The 23,157-nt window shown below is 43.3% G+C and overlaps 1 protein-coding gene across 1 annotated transcript in view; it reads right to left on the reverse strand.

Annotated features, from left to right (window-relative positions):
• CACNA1S (calcium voltage-gated channel subunit alpha1 S) overlaps positions 1–23,157 on the reverse strand; it is a 1,485,309-nt gene that overhangs the window by 623,453 nt on the left and 838,699 nt on the right. The window contains exons 26-27 of the mRNA XM_073685020.1: positions 13,374–13,575; positions 13,125–13,283 (exon numbers count right to left, since the gene is read on the reverse strand). Of these exons, the coding sequence (XP_073541121.1) occupies positions 13,125–13,283; positions 13,374–13,575 (361 nt within the window). The remainder of the gene's footprint in view (positions 1–13,124; positions 13,284–13,373; positions 13,576–23,157) is intronic.

Genomic DNA, 23,157 nt, shown 5'->3' on the forward strand with positions numbered 1-23,157 from the left:
AACAGGTGGGGGTCAAATATGAGTCCCATGTTAAACAGCGAATAAAAGATGCAAAAAACAAATGTCGATGGAAGATCAGTGCACTCACTATAGTCAGCTAAAATAAATATTATGTCCTATGTACTTCTAGGGCATGAAAAATCTAACACATACAGTACAGACCAAAAGTTTGGACACACCTTCTCATTTAAAGATTTTTCTGTATTTTCATAACAATGAAAATTGTACATTCACACTGAAGGCATCAAAACTATGAATTAACACATGTGGAATTATATAGTTAACAAAAAAGTGTGAAACAACTTGGCATTCTCTTGAAGTTCATCAAGAGAATGCCAAGAGTGTGCAAATCAGTCATCAGAGCAAAAGGTGGCTACTTTGAAGAACCTAGAATATAAGACATATTTTCAGTTGTTTCACACATTTTTGTTAAGTATATAATTCCACATGTGTTAATCCATAGTTTTGATGCCTTCAGTGTGAATGTACAATTTTCAAAGTCATGAAAAATCTTTTAATGAGGTGTGTCCAAACTTTTGGTCTGTACTGTACATTGGACTAAGTGCTAGCCTAATAACGAGGGTGTCATAAAGAAAATTAAAATCCATAAGACCTCTCCAGAAGGGAGAAGAGCTGACACTTCAACCTCCATTGAAGTAGGACTTCACATTGAACATGTGGGACTAATTACAGTTCCTCTGCTTTTGGGGAACTCTGCTAGACTATTTTTTGTTTTTGACATTTGTTTCTCCTTTTCTTCTTCCAAGAACTATAACTTTTTTATTTTTCATTGTCATAGCAGAGATTAGTTTTAGTTTAGAATTAAACCATTCATTTGTCAAAGGACCTGAGTTAGGGCTTGTTTATTATGAATAAAACTGCTCTCATTGGGATACTGCGACAGAGAGGGGCCAGAAGAACGCGGCGTCTGATTACCCGAACTCCTGCACTGGTTAGAATTTCTTCACCATCATACAGTGCAGATTTTCTTTGCTCTTGCATTGCTAGGGTTAATCAGTTCAGTTGATCTCCTGGAGCTCTTCATCATGGATTGCCTTCCTTCTGGTATATATACTCTCTGGTATATATGCTTGCCACTGGCATTTGGGAATTGCCAGTTCATTGCTAGTTCATTCTGCCTGCTTTGGAGTTGGAGGAATTGTTCGATGTTTAGAATTGGCGGTTGGAGACTTGTTCAAAAGATTTCTGTATGAAGTTTGTTTGCATGTTCATCCTCATCCTCTCATATTTGGTTTCACCTTCCTTATCCTCCCCTGTGTTCCACTCTGTTGTTTGATGAGTGTAATTTGTTTGATTTCAGTTTTCATTTATCCCTGTCTGTCTTCCTTGTCTGTTTGGTTAGTGTATTCTTATACACTTTGGCCTCACACCTTCATAGGTGTTGGAGGGAACAGATAAGGGTAAGTCAGGAGCATAGCAAGGCATAGCAACACCCTGGTGTCTCCACCTTCCTGGGTAATCCGGGAGACAGGGATAGACTGGGGCGCCACCTAGTGTGAGGGATAGGGAAGGAGCCCAATGCCCCGAGAAATCCAGCAACAGTACCGTGACATTATCACTGCCCGAACTTTTTTGGATCCATTATGGATCCAGTGGCTGCTTTGGCAGGGCAACTACAACAACTCAGCTTGGAGGTGGCAGACTTATGCGTAGTTGATTTGCAGCAGCCTTTCACTTCAGGCTTAAGGCCCCCTAGTGGAGCCCAAGATCGCTCTCCCGCATAGGCTCTCTGGGGGTCGGGTTAAGTTTGTTGTTTTCAGGGAGGTCTGCAAACTCTATTTTAAGTTATGTCCTCACTGCTCAGGTTCCCGAGAATCAATGGATGGGGATCGTAATTTCTCTCCTCCAGGGTGACCCAGAAGCATTTTCTCTCAGTCGCTTCAGTAGGTTGAGGAATTTTTTCAGGCTCTGGGTCACATCTATGATGACCCTGACTGTGTCTCTCCGGCCAAGTCTAAATTCTGTTGAATTCAGCATGGATAGTGGCCAGCGGAAGAGGATTGCACTGAGTTCCGTGGGTGGTCTATGGATACTAAGTGGAATGACCCCACGCTCCATAGTCAGTTCTGTCAGAGGCTTTCTGTGAGACTGAAGGATGCCTTTGCCCTGTATGAGACCCCGGAGGTGGCCATGTCTCGAGCTATGCTTGTGGACCACAGCCTACGTCAGAGACATAAAGAGGGGTCCCAATATTCGGGTGGTCCGGGGTCAAGGCAACCTAGGGCTGAGTCAACCGAGGAACCCATGCAGTTGGAGGGTGGACGATTCGTTTCATCGGTCCTCCTGCAGTTCTGCACAAAGAGGGAGTGTGCTTTTTCTGTGGTGTGAAGGGTCATTTTGTGGGTCCATCCATACCTAACTGCAACCAGCCGCAGCCAAACTAAGGAGCTCGGGTTGCGGGGAGGTTAGTGAGTAGGTCACAATTCTTTTTCTTTTCACAGGCTGAGATGCATTTTGGTGAAAGTAAGGTGGTTATTTCAGTCTTTTTGGATAGTAGGGCAGGATTTAATCTGATTGACACCCGTTCATCCAGGACCAGGGTAAGCCCCGGAGCATTTTTCGTTTTTGCATTTTAGTTTTTGCTCCCCTTGTTCCCAGAGCCATAGCGTTTTTATTTTTTGGTCAATATGGCCATGTGAGGGCTTATTTTTTGCGGGACGAGTTGTACTTTTCAACGCCATTACTAATTTTACCATATCCTGTACGAGAAAATGGGAAAAAAATTCCAAGTGCGGTAAAATTGCAAAAAAAGTGCAATACCACAGTTGTTTTTTTATTAATTTTTTTTACCACGTTCACTGTATGCTAAAACTAACCTGCCCTTCTTATTCTACAGGTCATTATGAGTTCATAGACACCAAACATGTATAGGTTCTTTTATATTTAAGTGGTGGAAAAAAATTCCAAAATTTGGTAAAAAAAAAAATAGCGCCATTTTCTAATACCCGTAGCGTCTCCATTTTTCGTGATCTGGGGCTGGTTGATGGCTTATTTTTTGCGCACTGGGCTGACGTTTTTATTGATAACATTTGGGGTAGATCCGATGTTTTGATCGCCCGTTATTGCATTTTATTGCAATTTTGCGGCGACCAAAAAAGGTAATTCTGGCGTTTAGAATTTTTTTCTCGTTACGCCGTTTACCGATCGGATTAATTCTTTTTTTATATTGATAGATCGGGCGATTCTGAACGCGGCGATACCAAATATGTGTATGTGTTTTTTTTTTTTTATATATATTTTATTTTGAATGGGGCGAAAGGGGGTGATTTAAACTTTTATATTTTCTTATTTTTTTTTATATTTTTAAAAACTTTTTTTTTTTACTTTTTGCATGCTTCTATAGTCTCCATAGGAGACTAGAAGCAGCAACTATCCGATCGCCTCTGCTACATACAGGGGACGAGCAGGTCCCCTGCATGCAGCAGAAATGGTCCTGTGCTATGAGCGCCGACCACTAGGTGGCGCTCATAGCGACAAGATCATGACAACCACAGGCGTCTGCTGCAGACCCTGGGTTGTCATGCACGCCCATCGGTGACCCGCGATCACGTGACGGGGTCGCCGGTGGGCGGGGCTTATGACGCGCTACCCGGAAGCGCTCGTTAAATGCTGCTGTCGGAGATTGACAGCGGCATTTAACATGTTAACAGCCGCGGGTGGATCGCGATTCCACCTGCGGCTGTTGCGGGCACATGTCAGCTGTAAGAATCAGCTGACATATGCTCGGTTCAGTGAGGGCTCAGCGCAGCAGCCCTCACTGAACGGGCAGTACGCAAATATGCGTACTAATACGTCCCCGGTATTTAAGGGGTTAAATCCACATAAATTGTCTAGACTTATACGCATAATTGCTATAGATTCTGCACTTTGAGCCAGTGGTATTTTACTCAGGTTGTTTGAGAGATATGTCTGCAGGTAGGGGTCATGTACTTGGAATTAATCGATTGTTATGTGCTAGTGGGCTTGCCCTCTACAGTGGTTCTTGGACTACCTTGGCTTACGCTGCACAATCCTGTAGTGGACTAGCAGGCTCGGGAGATAGTAAGATGGAGCCGGTATACCTGTCTGACTTTGTGGATGTGTTCTTGGGACAGGAGTGTCAAGAGCTCCCTCCACATCGTCCTTATGATTGCGCCATTAATCTAACTGCTGGGGCCAAATTACCAAAGAACAGGTTATATAATATTTCAGGTCCGAAGAGACAGGCCATGAAGGATTAAATTGCAGAAAGTCTGGCTAAGGGTCATATCAGACATTCCTCTTCTCCCGATGCAGCAGGTTTTTTCTTTGTTAAGAAAAAAGGCGGGGGGTACGCCTAGATTTCCGTGAACTAAATTGGATCACGGTCCGGCATCCATATCCTCTCCCTCTCATTTTGAACCTCTTTAACCAGATCATTGGGGCAAAATGTTTTTCTAAACTGGACCTCTGGGGGGGCATATAATCTCATCCGTTTAAAGGAGGGGAATGAGTGGAAAACTGCTTTTAATACACCTGAGGGACACTATGAAAACCTTGTTATGCCATTTGGGTTGACTAATGCTCCCGCCGTCTTTCAGCACTTTGTGAATGACATTTTTTTGTCTTCTGGCAGGTAGATTTGTGGTGGTTTATCTTGGTGACATATTGATTTGTTCGCCAGACCACGAGTCACATCGGGTACGTGTCAGGCAGGCCTTACAAATACTCAGAGACAATAAATTATATGTCAAACCATAGAAATGTATGTTTTCAGTTCAAGAGATCCCTTTTCTGGGTTATTACTTATCGTCCACCGGTTATCTCATGAATCCGGTGAAAGTCTGGGTGGTACTGGATTGGAATTCTCCTGATGACTCAAAAGTTTTACAAAGGTTTTTAAGGTTCTCCAATTACTAACGTAAGTTCATCAAGAACATTTCGGTAGTGGCTAAACCTCTGATGGATATGACCAGGAAAGGGATGGACTTTTCTAAATGGTCCAGTCCAGCCAGTGAGGCATTTGCTACTTTAAAGAAATGTTTTGCGTCTGCGCCGATTCTTATACAGCCTGACGTCACTCAGCCATTCATTGTAGATTTTGACGCGTCAGAAGTGGGGGGTTGAGGTTGTATTCTCGAAGGGTTCATCTCTAAGTAAATGGCATCTTTGTGCATGATGTTTGCCAAGAAAAACTATGGCATTGGTAATAGGGAATTCTTGGCAATAAAGTGGGCTTTTGAGGAGTGGCAACATTTTTTGAAGGGGGCAGTTCATCCAGTCATGGTATTCAATGATCATAAAAATCTTTTGTATTTGGAACCTGCAAAACTTTGACTCCTAGACAGGCAAGATGGTCATTGTTCTTCACCAGATACAATTTTTTGTAACATATAGACCGGGGGATAAGAACATTAAAGCAGATGCCTTATCTCGTTGTTTTCATGCGGGAGTAAGTAATTGTGAACCGGTTCTTATATTACAGAAAGGGGTACTTATTGCAACTATATGTTCTGATCTAGAGAGCGAGGTTGTAGAGGATCAGGGGGATGCCCCTGCTGCCTGTCCTTCAGGTAAACTGTTTGTTCCTGTGAACCTCCGTCTTAAAATTTTAAGTGAACATCATGATTCGGTCTTGGCCAGACATCCAGGTAGTAAAGCCACCACAGATCTTCTTACTCATTGTTTTTTTTAAGGTATGGGGTGCATCACAGTGTTCGGGAGTATGTAGCTGCCTTCAGTACTTGTGCACGATCTGAGACCCACCATAATCTCCCTGTAGACCTTGGACTCATTTGTTGGTAGAGTTTATCACTGATCTACCGATATCTGCGGGTAATACTGTAATATTGGTGGTAATTCAGCAAGATGACTCATTTCATTGCATTACCTGCTCTACCTAATGCCAAGACTTTGGCTCACATTTTTGATAAAGAAATCGTGAAATTACATGGGATTCCATCTAATATTGTTTCTGACTGAGGGGTGCAATTTATTTCCAAATTTTGGAAAGCATTTTGTGCTCGCTTGGGTGTTCATCTTTCATTTTCATCCACCTTTCATCCACAGTCTAATGGGAAAAATGAATCAGAATCTTGAGACATATATTAGGTGTTTTGTGTCCGAGAATCAGGAGGATTGGGTCTTTTATTTACCTCTAGCGGAGTTTGCTGTGAATAACAGTTGTCACGAATCAAGGCAAATCCCCATTCTTCGGATCATGTGGATTTCATCCTCAATTCTGCTCCATCAATAGGAATCGTTCTTCAGGACTACCATAGGAGGAACAGTTAACTTCATCTATTATATCAATGTGGCAAGGTGTTCTTGATAATTTGAAGAAGATGGGGTCCAAATATAACAGTAGGGTAGATTGGAGACATTTGGTGGGTCCAGATCTGTGTGTTGGTGATTTGGTGAGGTTGTCCTTGAAAAACATTAAGTTGAAGGCTCCTGTTAGAACCTTGCTCTTAGTTTTTTTTTCCTTTGCTGGTCACATGACCTTGTTGGCCTATTTAAGCCTGCTCCGCCCTTCTGGCTTTGCTGGACTTCATTGTATATCTACTTTCTAGCTAGCCTGTGCTCTGTGTCTTGCTCTGTTAGTTTGCTTGGTCTTCTGACCTCTATGTTCTATATATTTTGTTTGTTCGTCTGTCTGCTACTATTTCTGTTAGGAGGTGTCCCATATTCCTCCCAGTCCTTAGTACTTGTAGGGATTCCTTCCCCACATCTATAGGTCTCCGTACAGACTAGCTTAGGACTTTAGCAGGTCTGATGGCAGGATCAGGTCCCCTGTTACATCGTAGGGATTAAGCTGAGTTCTATCGTAGGGACAGATCTCCTCTCTTTCCTTAGCTCTGGTAGCAGAACATAACAGTAAGTCCAGCCAGCAAATTCTCTAAGGAAAGATTTTTCTGTTCCATCATGGTGTCGGTTCAGGATCTGGCTCATCGCCTGCAGGGACTCTCTCTGGAGGTGGCCGAGCTCCGTCAGCACGTGAGTAACTGTAGTGGAGCACATTTCTTGGAGCCTAAGGTATGTTTGCCGGATTTATTTTTTGGTGAACACCGAGAATTTTTTTCATTTAAAAATGCTTGCTTATTGTATTTTCGTTTGAGACCCAAGTCCTCTGGGGATGAATCCCAGCGCGTAGGGTTCATAATGTCACTTTTGCGCAAAGAGCCTCAGGAGTGGGCCTTTTCTTTGCAACCTAGTGATACATGCTTCAGATCAGTGGATAGTTTTTTTTCTGCTTTGGGACTATTATATGATGATCCTGACCGTGTCGCATCAGCTGAGACTGAGTTGAGACGTTTAAAACAAGGATCAGGTAATGTGGAAAAATATTGTACTCATTTCCGTCGTTGGTCTACTTAAACAGGGTGGAACGATTCTGCTCTGAAAAGTCTATTTCTTGCTGGGCTCAGTGAAAGGGTTAAAGACCTGCTAATTGCTTATCCTACACCTGAAGATTTGCAACAGGCTATGCAATTAGCTATACGGGTGGATAGAAGACTGCGTGCAAGGGTTAATGAGAGCAAATCCTCTGCTATGTCAGTTTCTGGTTATGAGAATGTGTGTACTAACAGTGGTGAACCGATGGAGATTGGATCGGTGACACCTCGCTCTCAAAAAAAGACCGTCGATTTTCTGAAGGCTTGTGTTTCTATTGCGGAAAATCTGGTCATTTGATTAAAGGCTGTGAGCTTCGTATGAAGAAAGAAAAAAAAATGGTCAGTCACGCCCGTATTGCCTGTTTAAATTCCAAGGGTATATTTTTAGCTGCTTCCACGATTGCTCAGAAAAAATTAATGGAATTTCGGGTGTTTGTGGATTGTGGGTCTACTCTGAATGTAATTGATGGGGGATTCGTGGAAAGACTCAATTTAAAACCTGAACCTTTATCATCCCCCATTGCTGTGGTTTCTGTGGATGGTTCCCCTTTGAAGAATATTACTCTCAAGGTCTGTGAATTTCCTCTCACTATTAATGGTGTTCACCATGAGAAATTGGATTTGGTAGTGTTGAATAACTTGCCTTCTCCAGTAATATTGGGATTGCCCTGGTTAAAATTTCACAATCCTGTACTGGATTGGTCTACCAGTGAAATTAAATCCTGGAGCCATAAATGTTATGACAAGTGTTGTAACGGGCGTATTGCAGCTTTGGATAGGGGAGAATTGCCTGTTCCTATTCAGGCTTTTTGGAGAGTTTTTTCTGAGAAGGAATCGCAGGTTTTGCCTCCTCATAGAGACTATGATTGTTCTATTGAATTTGTCCCTGGAGCGACTCTTCCTAAAAGTCGTTTATTTAACCTTACTATTCCTGAGAGGAAGGCTTTGGAGGAATACATACAGACATGTTTGGCTGCCCGTCACATTATGTCCTCTAACTCTCCTGTGTTGGTTGGATTTTTTTTTGTAAAAAAAAAGGACGGCGGTTTACGTCCTTGTCTGGATTTTCGTGAGATTAACAAAATTACTGTACGCAATCCTTACCCACTGCCATTGATTCCTGATCTGTTTAACCAGTTAATGGGGGCCAAATGGTTCTCTAAAATTGACCTTAAGGGGGCATACAATCTGTTGCGCATGAAGGAGGGTGACGAATGGAAGACTGCTTTTAACACTCCTGTGGGTCATTTTGAGAATCTGGTTATGCCTTTTGGTCTTACTAATGCTCCTGCATTTTTTCAGAATCTGATTAATGACATCCTTAGACCTTTGATCGGCAAAAATGTGGTTGTGTATTTGGATGACATTTTGATTTATTCGCCGGATCTGGAGTCTCATTGGCGGAGCGTGCGTGAGGTATTACAGTTATTAATGGACAATTCGCTTTTTGCTAAGCTGGAGAAATGTGAGTTCGCTGTACAGAGAATTAGTTTTTTGGGCTACATTATCTCCAGCAAAGGTTTTCAGATGGATCCGGTTAAGGTTCAGGCTGTGCAGGAATGGCCTAGGCCTATTGGTTTGAAATCGATACAGAGGTTTTTGGGTTTCGCCAATTACTACAGAAAATTCATAAAAAAATTTTCTAGTATTGTCAAACCTCTGACTGATCTCACCAGGAAAGGTGCTGATGCGGTTCAGTGGTCTTCTGAGGCCATTGAAGCTTTTGTGTATCTCAAGGAGAGGTTCACCTCTGCTCCCATCCTTATGCAGCCTGATGTTACTAGGCCGTTTTTGGTTGAGGTTGATGCTTCCTCTGTGGGGGTTGGCGCAGTATTGTACCAGGATAACGGGGATGGATTACATCCCTGTGCTTTTTTTTCAAAAAAATTTTCGGAGACTGAACTGAATTACGATATTGGTAATCGGGAATTATTGGCTATTAAACTCGCATTTGAACACTGGCGCCACTTCTTGGAAGGTGCGGAATTTCCCGTTCAGGTTCTTACGGATCATAAAAATCTGATATATCTTGATGCTGCCAAGCGCCTGAATGCCCGTCAGGCTAGGTGGGCACTGTTTTTCTCGCGGTTTAATTTCTCCGTTACTTACATCCCTGGTACTAAGAATGTTAAGGCGGATGCCTTGTCTCGCAGTTTTTCTCCCATAGTCGGTGCTGAGAAAGAGGAGAACATTTTACAAGAAGGTGTTGTGATAGCTGCTTTGGACTCCGTTTTGGAAAATGAGATTCTTAAAGCACAGGAGAATGCCCCTTCTAACACTCCTCATGGGAGGTTGTTTGTGCCTGGGACCTTTAGGAGAGATTTGTTTGTTGAGTGTCACGAATCTCGGTTGGCAGGTCATCCCGGAATCTCTGAGACCAAGAGACTGGTGGGTCGCAGTTTTTGGTGGCCTGGATGGCAGAAGGAAGTCATTAAGTGGGTGCGTCAATGTACTATATGTGCTCGATCTAAGTCCTCACATACTCCTGCTGCGGGGTTGCTTTGTCCTTTGGAGGTTCCCAGTGCTCCTTGGACACATTTGGCTATGGACTTTATAACTGACCTTCCCCCCTCTGAGGGTTTTACTGTCATCTGGGTGGTCGTGGACCGCTTTAGCAAGATGTGTCACTTGATTCCCTTTGTCAAACTGCCCTGCGCTAAAACTCTCGCTAAGGCCTTTGTCAAGGAAATTGTCAGACTTCATGGCGTCCCTACTGACATTGTTTCTGATAGGGGTCCTCAGTTCGTGGCTCGTTTTTGGCGTGCCTTTTGTGACAGGTTGGGAGTTCATTTATCGTTCTCGTCCGGATATCATCCTGAATCTAATGGCCAGAGAGAAAGGAAAAACCAGGATGTTGAGCAGTTCTTGCATTGTTTTGTGGCAGACAATCAAGAGGGGTGGTCTGAGTTTCTGCCACTTGCTGAATTTGCTCTGAACAATCATACATCTTCTTCTGTTGGTTGTTCGCCTTTTTTTTGTTGTTCTGGGAGACATCCGTCGTTTGGGTCGTTCTCCAAGTTGGGATCTGCCGTGCCTGAGGAGGAGAATTTTTCCGGTGATTTGGAGAGAGTTTGGACGGATGTGCGTGGTAATCTTCAGGAGGCCAACAGAAAATCTAAGGACTACTTTGATAGGAAACGACAGGAGGTTTTGTTCGCTGTTGGTGACATGGTTTGGTTGTCCTCTAGGAATCTGCGGTTGAGGATTCCTTCTAAGAAATTGGGTCCCAAGTTTGGTTGGAGGTTCCTACCTCCTGGAGAATTAATCCGGTATTTCATGTCTCTCTGTTGAAAAAAGCTGTTGTATCGGATTGTGACGCCTCTGCCTCTGTTCCTCCGGTGGTGGAGGACGGGGAATATGAAATTTCTCGCATCCTTAACTCTAGACTGTATAGAGGTAGTTTGCAGTATCTTGTGGCCTGGAAAGGTTTCGGACCCAAGGATAACTCTTGGGTGAGGTCGGATGATGTTTCCGCGTCCAGACTTATCAGAGCGTTTCACAGGAGATTTCCTGATAAGCCTGGTCCTAGGGGATCCGGAGGATCCTCTTAGAAGGGGGGGTACTGTTAGAACCTTGCTCTTAGTTTTTTTTTCCTTTGCTGGTCACTTGACCTTGTTGGCCTATTTAATCCTGCTCCGCCCTTCTGGCTTTGCTGGACTTCATTGTATATCTACTTTCTAGCTAGCCTGTGCTCTGTGTCTTGCTCTGTTAGTTTGCTTGGTCTTCTGACCTCTATGTTCTATATATTTTGTTTGTTCGTCTGTCTGCTACTATTTCTGTTAGGAGGTGTCCCATATTCCTCCCAGTCCTTAGTACTTGTAGGGATTCCTTCCCCACATCTATAGGTCTCCGTACAGACTAGCTTAGGACTTTAGCAGGTCTGATCGCAGGATCAGGTCCCCTGTTACATCGTAGGGATTAAGCTGAGTTCTATCGTAGGGACAGATCTCCTCTCTTTCCTTAGCTCTGGTAGCAGAACATAACAGCTCCTTCTTTGAAATTGGGACCCAGGTTCATCCACTCCTTAAAGATTGTCACCGTCATCAATACAGTATCGTTTCGCCTTGCTTTGCCACAAACTTTTAAGATTCATAATGTGTTTCATTGATCACTTCTCAAAAAATACATTGCTTCCTCTGAATCATCCCCACCATCCCCAGCCATTGTTGATGGGAATCTGGAATTCCAGACAGAAAACATTATCAATTCTCGCTTGGTACGCCGGCTCTTCAGTATCTAGTACAATGCAAGGGTTACAATCCTGAGGAGAGAATGTTGGCACCAGCAACTGACGCTCCTGCGATCAGGTTGGTCCGGTCTTTTCACGTTGCACATCCAGATAAACCTGGCCCTGAGGTTCCGGAGGTCCCTCTTAGAAGGCGGGTACTGTCGTGATGATACCGCAACAGAAAGGGGCCAGAAGATTGCGGCGTCTGGTTAACCGAACTCCTGCACTGGTTAGAACTGCTTCATCATCATACTAAACAGTGCAGGTTTTCTTTGCTCTGGCATTGCTAGGGTTAATCAGTTCAGTTGATCTCCTAGAGCTCTCCATTATGGATTGCCTCAGTTGTTCTGTGTTGGACACTCCCCGCCTGCTTTGGAGTTGGAGGAGTTGTTCGATGTTTAGACTTGGCAGTTGGAAAGTTGTTCCAGAGATTTCTGCATGGAGTTTGTTTGCGCATTCATCATTATCCTCTCATATTTGGTTTCATTTTCCTTATCCTCCAGTGTTCCACTCTGTTGCTTGGTGAGTGTATTTTGTTTGATTGCAGTTTTCATTTATCCCTGTCTGTCTTCCTTTGTCTGTCTGGTTAGTGTATTCTTATACACTTAGGCCTCACACCTTACTAGGCGGTGAAGGGAACAGATAAGGGTAAGTCAGGAGCATAGCAAGGCACGTGACACCGGCCTCTCCACCTTTTGGGGTAATCTGGGAGACAAGGATAGATGAGGGTGCCCCCTAGCATGAGGGATAGGGAAGGAGGCCCCTGCCCTGAGAAATCCTGCAACAGTATCGTGACTGGTGCGGTTTTATTGATACCTTTTTGGGGTACCTGTGAAGTTTCAATAAATGTTTGTTGCATTATTTGCGGGGAGCGCGGCAAACAAAAAACATCAATTCTGGTATTTCCATTGCTTTATTTTGGCATACAACCTATGGGATAAATATTTTGAAATGTTATTACTTCAGGAAACTATACAGTCGGCAATTCCAAAATACAAATATTTTTTTACATTTTGCTATATATGTCTGGGTAAAAGGGGGGCAATTTAAACTTATACTTTTTTTTTCATTGTTTTTTTAATTTCTTTAGAATTTTTAATGCAAAAAACATTAGGCTTGATCACCTAGTCAAGAATGTAATGTGAAATTGCCAATCTCCTATGAATCTCAACAGTGGGCTGGGCTTCATACGATTTCTAACATAGCAGATACAAAAGCCTTCAGGAGACGTTTGGCTGCCATGGAAACTGATTAGCATGCAGAGGGCTGCCAGAAGTGAAGGCTGCCATTTTGGAAGTTTTTCAATGATGCTGTCATGCTTGACAGCAAGATCTAAAAGATTAATCTGTTGTGATCAGTTCTTGAGCCCGGTCCATATAATGATGGTGCCATCACTAAGTGGTTAAAACTGTCGAGTCTAAGTTTGTACCGTTTAAGAATTAGATAATACATAAATATGTCCCATTGTGTTTAAAAGTAAATAGTATATTAAAATAAAAATTGGCTAATAGATTAAGGTTTACCTGCATTCCAAGGCTAATGGTATTCAACATGATGAGAAAAAACATCAAGTATTCAAAATAAGAAGATGTAACCAAATACCAGACTTTATATTGGTAAGGGTTTTTTGGGATGTACCGTCGTAAAGGATGGGCCTTCAGGGCATATTGTACACATTGTCTCTGTTGGACAAAAAAGATCCAAGTGTGTCACAATGGTGATCATAATATATATTGTAAATAAAATACTGAAAACATATTTCTCTTTCTTACTTGATTTTTGTTTAATTCACAGTTTTTATACTCCTGTTCTCCCTGTTCTTGAAAGGTTACAATGACAAATCCCACAAAAATATTCATCATGAAGAAAGCAATGAGAATTATGTAGATAATGAAATAGACAGCAATTTCAATGCGGTAATTGTAAATAGGTCCCATATCCTCTGTGTGTGAGTCTATAGCTCTATACAGTAACCTGTGTGGAAATATAGAAATATCAATTTAAATGACAACACAACATAGAAAAAATAAATGCATCAAACAAAAGTGGTTTATAAACTATCTAAAACAAAGGTTTAAAATCTGCAAAATGTGTAGCGTAAGTACACCAAAATTTCACATTTACAAATGCTAACTAAATTTATACTCGTTTTACTTACAGAAACTCTCCACCCTGGCAACAAAAAGTGTCTCTCCATTTCTCATATAATCACCCACCCTGGTGTCCTCCATTTGCCTTCTTCAGTCAGTTCAGCATTCTGCTCCTGCATCCAAGATGGTCGTCTCACTGGCAATCAGGAGTGTAGCGTTAAATCTACAGACAAATACCCTACCTTTCCTGTTTTGCAGGATATGGAGTGGAGGTGTGGGTTTAAACTTACCATTGCACTCATCCTGCCACTAAGCCTGCTATCTTGCAAGCAAGAAATTTTTTTTTAACTCGATTTGAACAAAAGAGGCAGCAGGAGGGAAATGGAGGGCACCAGGTAGAGTGGCTATATTTGAAAGTGTATGGTCACTTTTAAGTCTGATCGTGGAGTGTCACATTAAGGCCACGTTCACACGTTTAGTATGTGGTCAGTAGTGATGAGCGAGCATGCTTGCTACTGCTTGGTGCTCGCCCGAGCATCTCACTGCTCGAGATGCTCGGCGCTCGCCAAGTAGTTCCGGGGTTGCTCGGTGGGAGTTCGGGTCCCCTCCCTGCATGTTTGGCGCTCTATACAGAGCCAATGAACATGCAGGAATTGCCTGCCACTCACTGTAATGCCGCAGCCATGTTGGTTGTAGCATTACAGTGATTGGCTGGCCGCACAGCGTCATCAGGTCTATATCAGACCTGGCGCCGCTGTGCTCGTCACAGTCACTCCGGAGTCAGGCAGAGTAGGGAGAGGTGCTGCTGAGCTAGGGAGAGATTTGCTTGTTTCTAGTTAGTGTAGGTCAGTGTTTCCCAAACTCCAGTCCTCAGGGACCCCACAGGTCAAGTTTTCAGGATTTCCTTAGTATTGCACAGGTGATGGAAGTATCATCAAGGAATCAGGAATTCTCTCACCTGTGCAATACTATGGAAATCCTGAAAACATGACCTGTGGGGTCCGTGAGGACTGGAGTTTGGGAAACACTGGTGTAGGTATACCAAACTATATTAGAGACACATATCCATCTCAACAAACAGTCCTTCTGAGGACTAATCCATCTGCAGAGATATTAGGCAGGCAGTGTATTTAGCAGACTGCAGTGCATATAGCACAAGAGGCTCCATTCCAGTTATGTCTGCTGCTGCTGTTAGACATTTCTAGACACAGGCCCAGGTCTCAGGAATAATTTTTTTTACTCTTAATACTCATTATTTGCTTAAAAAGCAATCCAGGGAACACCGTTTTTCTGCGCTATTTGCTTGTTGGCACTGCAGAATACAGCCTGGTCCTTTCCATATTACAGTGCTAAAAATCCAGCTATTTAAAACTGTGGTTTGTCCGTTACACGGATCAAATATAATTGCGCTGAAAATACTGCCATTTCTGGCCTCCATTGAAATTTTGTTTCAGTGAGTAAGTGAAGCTTTTGACACCAGTTTGCTGTTCAAAATAGTTACCTACAGGCCAGCTATTTAAAACTGTGGTTTGTCCGTCACACGGATCACATACAGATGTGCTCAAAAGTTTACATGCCCCGGCAGAATTTTTCCTTTCTTGGCCTTGTTTCAGAGAATATGAACGATAACAAAAAAACTTTTTCTCCACTCATGATTATTGGTTTTATTGTCAAACTACTGTGTTTTCTCGGTTTATATCTTAATGACAACCAAAAACATCCAAATGACCCTGATCAAAAGTTCACATACACCAGTTCTTAATACGTATATTGCCCCCTCTAACATCAATAACAGCTTGAAGTCTTTTGTGGTAGTTGTGGAGGAGGTTCTTTATTTTTTCAGATAGTAAAGCTGCCCAATCTTCTTGGCAAAAAGCCTCCAGTTCCTGAAAATTCCTGGGCTGTCTAGCAAGAACTGTTTCTGTCTTCTGAAACACTCTCTGCTCACAATCAAAGAGGATGCATTGCAGGTAGAGCATGATGAGATGGAGCAAGGAACCATACAGGGTGATTACACATAGCCCAGCCTCATCTCATCCCAAGGTGGATTGGGTGACAATGAGGAAGAGGAGGAGGAGGAAGAACAGGAGCTAGTTTCATGCACTATAGATGGTACTACCTGCACAACTGTCATACCGTCTGTTCAGCGTGGATGGCCTGAGGACAGAGAGGAGTTGGAGGAGGAGAGCATGGTCACTTCCTCTTGGTGAGGAAGTCTTGCCTGTTAGCAGTCTGGCACGCATGGCTGAGTTTATGTTATGCTGCCTTTCCCATGACCCTTGCATTCTCAAACTTTTGGGTGACAGTCATTACTGGTTGGTGACACTTTTAGACCCATGCTACAAGGAGAACTTTATATCTCTTATTCCTGAGTCGAACAGGTCTACAAAAATGGGGCAGTACCAGAAGGCCCTTGTTGTGGAACTATTAAAAAAATTCCCGCTGGTGGAGTTATAACTGATAAGCACATCCGCCTGTCAACTGAAAATGCTGACAGGCTGACTCTTATAAAAATGAACAAGGGCTGGATTGGGTCAGACTTCTCAACACCACCGAATGATAGCAGCGTAACATAAACTCAAATCCAGTGTCTTTTTTGGGAGGTGTATTCCCATGCACCTTTTCACACCCACACATGGTGTCAAATATATACTTTATACTTATGGAGATCGATAGCATGGGTCGGAGTGAAGACAAACATGATATATCGTAGTAACAGGATATATTGAAGCAGGCAAGCATATATTATAGCAGGCGGGTATAGGCAATAAGCGATAAGTAAACAGTCTCTGGAAACGGTTGTGATGTCAGTACAAACCGATGGATGTCCCAGGTCCAGAAACGCACAGTCCACAGGGTCCAGAGCCCGGACCAGGCTCCTTGCAGAGAGCAGGCTGAACTGCAGGTGGATGCAGAGCGGGTCTTTGCACACAGGTGAGAATCCAGGTAAACGGCAGGCAGGTAACAGGTGGGGAATCCCAGTGTAGAGAAGCAACAGGCACGATGCAAGTCCTTCAAGCTTGGCAGCAGGTAAGATACAAGATACACAAGCAAAGTATAGTTGGCCAGAGTCTCTTTATATATATAGCAAACAGGAAACAGGAGATATCAGACAGGAAACAAGATGGCCCCCGAGGCTGTCAACTCCATTTTGGATAAGGGCAAAACCAACAGAACAGGTACATGCAACTCCATCTTGGATAAGGGCAATACAAATACATGCGGCTCCATCTTGGATAAGGGCACAAACCGGACAGAACAGATACATGATTCACCTCTTTACACATGGGCATACGCTTCCTGATCCTCATCCTCCACCACCATATCACCAGGGTGACCATGGTCCGTGATGCAACACTCACATAATTTTTTTAAAGGGTGTTTATGATGCCCGTTAAAAAAATTTTTTATACAGTATGTTCATGTATACCCCCCATGGGTAAATGTTTGTCAGCCCATACGCTTAGTGCATGGGCATTACAAGTATAGGAGACCCGCTCCTTTCTAATGGGAATATTTTTTTATGAGGCCTTCGTCCACGTCTCTTCCATGGGGCTTTGGAGTGCCTTCCAATTTTTGGCAACCCTTGCATTCACTGCAGAGGCAAACACAATGGGAAATTCACTTCCTAATAATGGGAACAATGTTTTCAGGAGGCGCTCTGACCTCCACGTCTCTTCCAAGGGGCATTGGAGTGCACACAAATTTTTGGCAACCCTTGCATTCACTGCATAGGCCAAAACTATGGGAGACCCACTTCCTAATAATGGGAACATTTTCTCATGAGGCCCTCTACATCTCTTCCAAGGGGCATTGGAGTGCCTCCCAATTTTTGGCAACCATTGCATTCACTTTATAGGCAAACACAATGGGAAACCCACTTCCTAATAATGGGTGCATTACTTTCAGGACGCCCTCCTCTAAGTCTCTTCAAAGGGGTATTGGGGTGCGTCCAACTTTTCAAAGGGGTATTGGGGTGGGTCCAAATTTTGGGCAGTTCTGCCACTCACTGCATACGCAATAACAGTCTAAGAGATTCACTTTTTAGTAATGGGAACAACAAAGCATAGCCGGCTGATGGCTCTCTAAGAATAGTGAGGGCCAACTGCTGGCCCTTTAAGAATAGTAAAGGCCACCTGATGGCCCTATAAAAAGAGGCTTTGTGATTTTCAGAGTCCCTCCTTTATAAATGAAACAGGATGTGTCTGATCATGTCTCACACACCACATGGCCAAATAAGGCTGTAAAATGTTAAAATGACATTTCCTGGTGAATGCATTTGTCACTGTTGAAAGAAATGCAAAAGTGCAAAAACGCATCAAAAATGCTACGTGTGAACATAGCCCAAGGTGTGGAGGAGTATTTTTGTTTTTGGTTATATATTTTGCCATATATACAAGTCATTACCCTGGAAAGGATGTTCCTTAACATATTTCCCAGGAAAATCCATTTTGGTTTCGTTTTATTGTGAGTCCGTAAAAGTGGCTTAATACCTCTGACAATGTTGTTGACGGCAGTGACCTGGGAGTCAGAAATGCTTCCAGGGGTCTTCCCCATGCTGTTCCCATGCCATTTGAGCACTGTTTCCATCGATTTGGGCAATTTTTAGGCCCTCTGCAGACCGCCAGGGGGACCCGCATGAAAAATGCTCGAGTTTCCCATAGACTTACATTGGGCTCGTTGCTCAGGTCGAACACCCGAGTATTCCAATGTGCTCGACCCGAGCAACGAGCACCCGAGCATTTTAGTGCTCGCCCATCACTAGTGGTCAGTATTTTAAATCAGTATTTGTAAGGCTAAATGAAGGGTGGAACAAAGATAGGAAAAGTATAATAGAAACACGTGCACCACTTCAGCATTTTTCACCCACTCCTGGATTTGGCTTACAAATTCTGATGAAAAAAAGGCGTGGCCTGGGCTTGGCTGATGTAGGTTGCAGAAGAGCTGAGCTCCGTACAGGCAACCAAATCAAAGCTACCTCAGGGATGAGGAAATCCCAAATGCTCCTACAAAATCCGACTGGGGAACGTCTCAGGAGTATTTTGAGACCTTCCCTGAAGAAATCGCACCAAAATTGAAGTTGTTCCAGCTACTTGAAGCCGGCGGCTGCACTTTCCCATCATCAGAAGCACAGCTCAAGTTCCCAAGGGAGAAGAGGGAAGGCGACAGCACCTCAGGCCCCATTAACAAGCTGTGCCTCATCACAAACCCACATCCTTCCTGACACCCTTGGATCACGAAAAGGCCGACCGAGGTCCCACACAGGAAGGCACGGAGGAGAAGATCCAGCACCACGGTGAGGAGGACAGCGCGGACTGCACAGAGGGAGCGAAGAGGACACCGGATCAGCGGAGACAAAGTACAGGCTAGTACATACTCCCCCGTCCCATCCCCCCCCCCTACCGGCGAACAAAGGAATCATTGCGTCCTTCTCAGCTCCCACAGTGTGGATACAGACTGCTGACTGCTCTGCATTTAAATATTAACTGGACCTTGTGGCACATTGCATATATACATTGCAGTTCTGTCTCTTTTGGAACTCAGAGTGTGAATACAGATTGCCATCTGCATATCACAGATACAACTCCCCTAACACCTACAGTGTTACACCTGACAGTCAACTGCCTCAACAGCAGAATCTAAGTGCATCTCACAGCACTAATTGGAATTGCAAAACTTAACACTGTTCCCTACTTGCATCTACAGAATTACTTCTGCCAACTGCCAATCTTGAGCATAGATCACATCTGAATGCAAAATCTATGACACATATAACATGACAAAGTTGTGACTTCCTCAATTTTGGCACAATAAATCAGTGCTACTGATCTCTTAAGGTTCAATTCTCGTATCATTTACTTGGATCCCCTACAAAACTCTCCTATGTTCAGGCAATAGGTCTCAACCTGTCACTGGAAAAGAAGGAAAATCATATTAAACATTAGGATTACAGAGTCCCACGAACTTATTTCCAACCGTCTAACTTGTATTTTTCTCACTTAGTAATACAGGTTAATTATATCTCTGACAGATTACCTCTGCTTGGTTGATATCATTTAATATCCAATAATAATTTTTTTTTCTTTACAAAAACCTATAAACTACAGAGGTGTCGGATAAACTTATTTCAAAATCAAATCCTGTCTAAAAATTTTAAATTTTGCTCTAACTGACACAGTCAAACATGAGCTCTACTAAAAAAAGTGCTACTGCAAGTAGCAAATCCTCTAATTCTACAAATAAATCTAAAAATCCTGCCGAGAAAAATCCTCATTACCACACATACTGTAATACCCTGGAGGACTCTCCAAATACAGAAAGCCCTCTCAAGTCCAGATCCCCCCTCAAAAGGGAAGAAAAATCAACCTCCAGAAAAAATTCCCAAAAAGAAGTGTCACAAACTTCTTTCCAAAATCCCTCTTCCTCTATCCTATCCACTCCAACAGTCATAAACAAGGACCATCCTCCTTCAATCGCACCTAACAATCTGAATTTCGAGGGAATGGACACCTCAATATCTCATAAAAGATCGAAACCTGAAAGCTGGGGTCACAAGGGCACAGTGTGCCAGGATCACGCTGAGTCTGACTCAGACTCTGACTTCACTTACTCATCCCCAAATCAAAGCCCGGAAAAAAATAAGCAGAAAACAGATCACGAGCCCAAGACCCCCGATAAAGCTTCTTACAATTCAGGCATTTTCAAGGAATTTCCACCTCCCTGAAATAACACTGAATCTTAAATGTTAGAATTGGCCAGTGATCAACGATAATATGAAAATTACTCTGGACAAACAAACAGAAACAATAAATTCCACTTTCCAAGTTTTCAATAAAAGACTGGAGGATTATGAAAAAAGACTTACTCTTGTAGAAGTCAAAACCGAAAGAACAACAAACGACCGGTATAATACCCATGCAGAGATCAACAAGCTCAGAGCAAAACTTGCGGATTTGGAGAACCGTAATTGCAGGAACAACCTCAAAATATGAGGTGTTCCGGAGACGGTCCCACCACAAGATCTATCTGAATACGCTAAATCAGTGTTCAAAAAATCTCTGCCCTCATTATCCAATCAAGAACTCACTATAGACAGGATCCACAGACTACCCCACCCCAACTCAGTTGCAGCCGACACCCCAAGAGATACAATCTTACGAATTCACTTCTACCAAACAAAAGAAAAAATTCAAAACTTTATCAAGGTAGAAAAAACCTTTCCTGAACCATTTAAAGATCTAAAAATATATACAGACCTGTCTAAGAAAAGAATAGACGCCAGAAAATCCTTCAGAGACACCACGACATATTTGAGAGAATCGGGAGTGCCTTACAGATGGGGCTTCCCGCTAAAACTATTAGTTTTTCACAAAGGAAAAACCATCGTTCTTTTCTCCCCCGAGGAAGGGAGTAAATTTATTGCCTCGCTGAAGTACGATTCCTCATTTAAAGTCCCTCCTCTCTCCCAAAGGGACAATCATTGAACTTCCGGCTAACCATTACCTTTTCTAAAAATTTGTTTACTGCTTAAAGCTGCAGTTTCCCTCCACGCTGTTGAAGGATTTAATGTTATGTTATAAGGCTGAGTTCACACAATGCGTTTTTCATGCGTTTCCGCGGCGTTTTTGCAGTTGCGTAAACGCCGCGGAAACGCATGAAAAACGCATGGTAGAAGGGCAGCAATGTTCCCCAATGGAAATCCGCATGTGCTGTGCCCATGATGCGGATTTTTCAGCAGCGTAAACGCTGCAGTCAAAAATCCGCAGCATGTCAATTAATTTTGCGGAAACGCTGCTCTTTTGCCGCCATTGACTTGCATTAGACCGCATGGAATCCGCATCACTGTATATGTTGATGCGCTTTTCATGCGGTCTAATGTGCGGATGGTACCCGGGTGTGGAGGAGAGGACTCTCATCCAGACCCAGGTACCATTAAAAAAAAAAGAATAAAATAAAAAATATATATATTCTCACCTTCTGACGGCCCGCGCTGCATCCTGCCGGCTTCCCGCGCACTTCGCGGTTGAATGAAGGACCTTCGCTGACGTAAGAGTCATGTGACGGGTCACGTGACGCTGACGTCGGAAGGTCCTACAGTCTTCACTGCCGGCAGCCGGGACCGATGAAGCAGGACACCGGGGGCCATCAGAGGGTAAAGTATAGATTTATTTTTGACATCACACACTATATAAATCCATGCCGGTTGCATGGATTTATATAGTGTGAAGTTGACAAGCACTTTCCAAGTGATGCTAAAATCGCTTGGGAAGCGCTTGTCAACCCGCATGCGGAAATGAAAGTGAAGACCGCTTCATTTCCGCATGTCCTTGGCAGGAAACCGCATGTACAATCCGCATGCGTTTTTTCCTGCCAGAGAGATGCAGAAACGCTCAGGAAAAAATCCTGAGCATTTCTGCATCGTGTGCACATACCCTAATTATATAACCTTTTCATCATACAGGTATTATGCGTTTCGTAGTGTGCTATATACCAACTGTATGCAATCCTAACTGGACCTCTTCACACTGGGATTTTCTCTTCTAACAACTTGGTTGTTCTACATCGGACAATTTCACGAACTTTTTTCCCCCCAAAAAAAACCCTACGGACTAGTAGGTATCCCCTGGAGGTTTGTCTAGAAGTCGTGATTGTTATGAACTGCTACAAGCACTAAGGAAAGATAGGAAAACTGTCCCTACAATAGGACTAAGCTGATTCCCTACGATGCAGCGGAGGACCTGTTCCTTGTGAACAGGCCCGCCTAAGTCCTTGGCTAGTCTGAACGCAGACCTATAGATATAAGGGAGGGGTCCCTACAAGAACTAAGGACTGGGATATAGTTGGACACCTCCTAGCAGAAATTGTAGCAGAGCAAAGACAAACAAACAAAAAGTACTAGTGGTCCAAAGACCAAGCAAACTACAGATTTAGGTACAAGGCACCTGGCAAGCTTAAGAGTAAATGTAACACTGAAGTCCAGCAAGACCAGAAGGGCGGAACTGGATTATATAGGCAGAAAGTCATGTGACCAACAAAATAGAAAAAAACTAACAGGAGAGTGCTAACAGTACCCCCTCTTCTATGAGGATCCTCCGGATCCTCCAGGCCCAGGTCTATCAGGAAACCTCCTGTGAAACGCTCCAACAAGTCTAGGAGCTGAGACATCATCCGCCCTTACCCAGGAGTTATCCTCGGGACCGAAACATTTCCAAGTGATGAGATACTGCAATCTCCCTCTATGCCATCTAGAATTAAGAATGGGAGAAATTTCATATTCACCGTCTTCCACCACCGGAGGGACAGAGACAGTGGCGTCCCTATCAGAAACATCAGCTTTTTTCAATAAGGAAACATGAAACACCGGATTAATCTTCCAGGAGGTGGGAAACTCCAACCTAACAGCAGATTGGTTAACTACCTGAAGCACCTTAAAAGGCCCTACAAACTTTGGGCCCAACTTCTTAGA

This window comes from Phyllobates terribilis, unplaced genomic scaffold (assembly GCF_046119375.1).
Source record: "Phyllobates terribilis strain yellow unplaced genomic scaffold, ASM4611937v1 Scaffold_1__5_contigs__length_1240528914, whole genome shotgun sequence".
Classification (NCBI taxonomy): Eukaryota; Metazoa; Chordata; class Amphibia; order Anura; family Dendrobatidae; genus Phyllobates; species Phyllobates terribilis.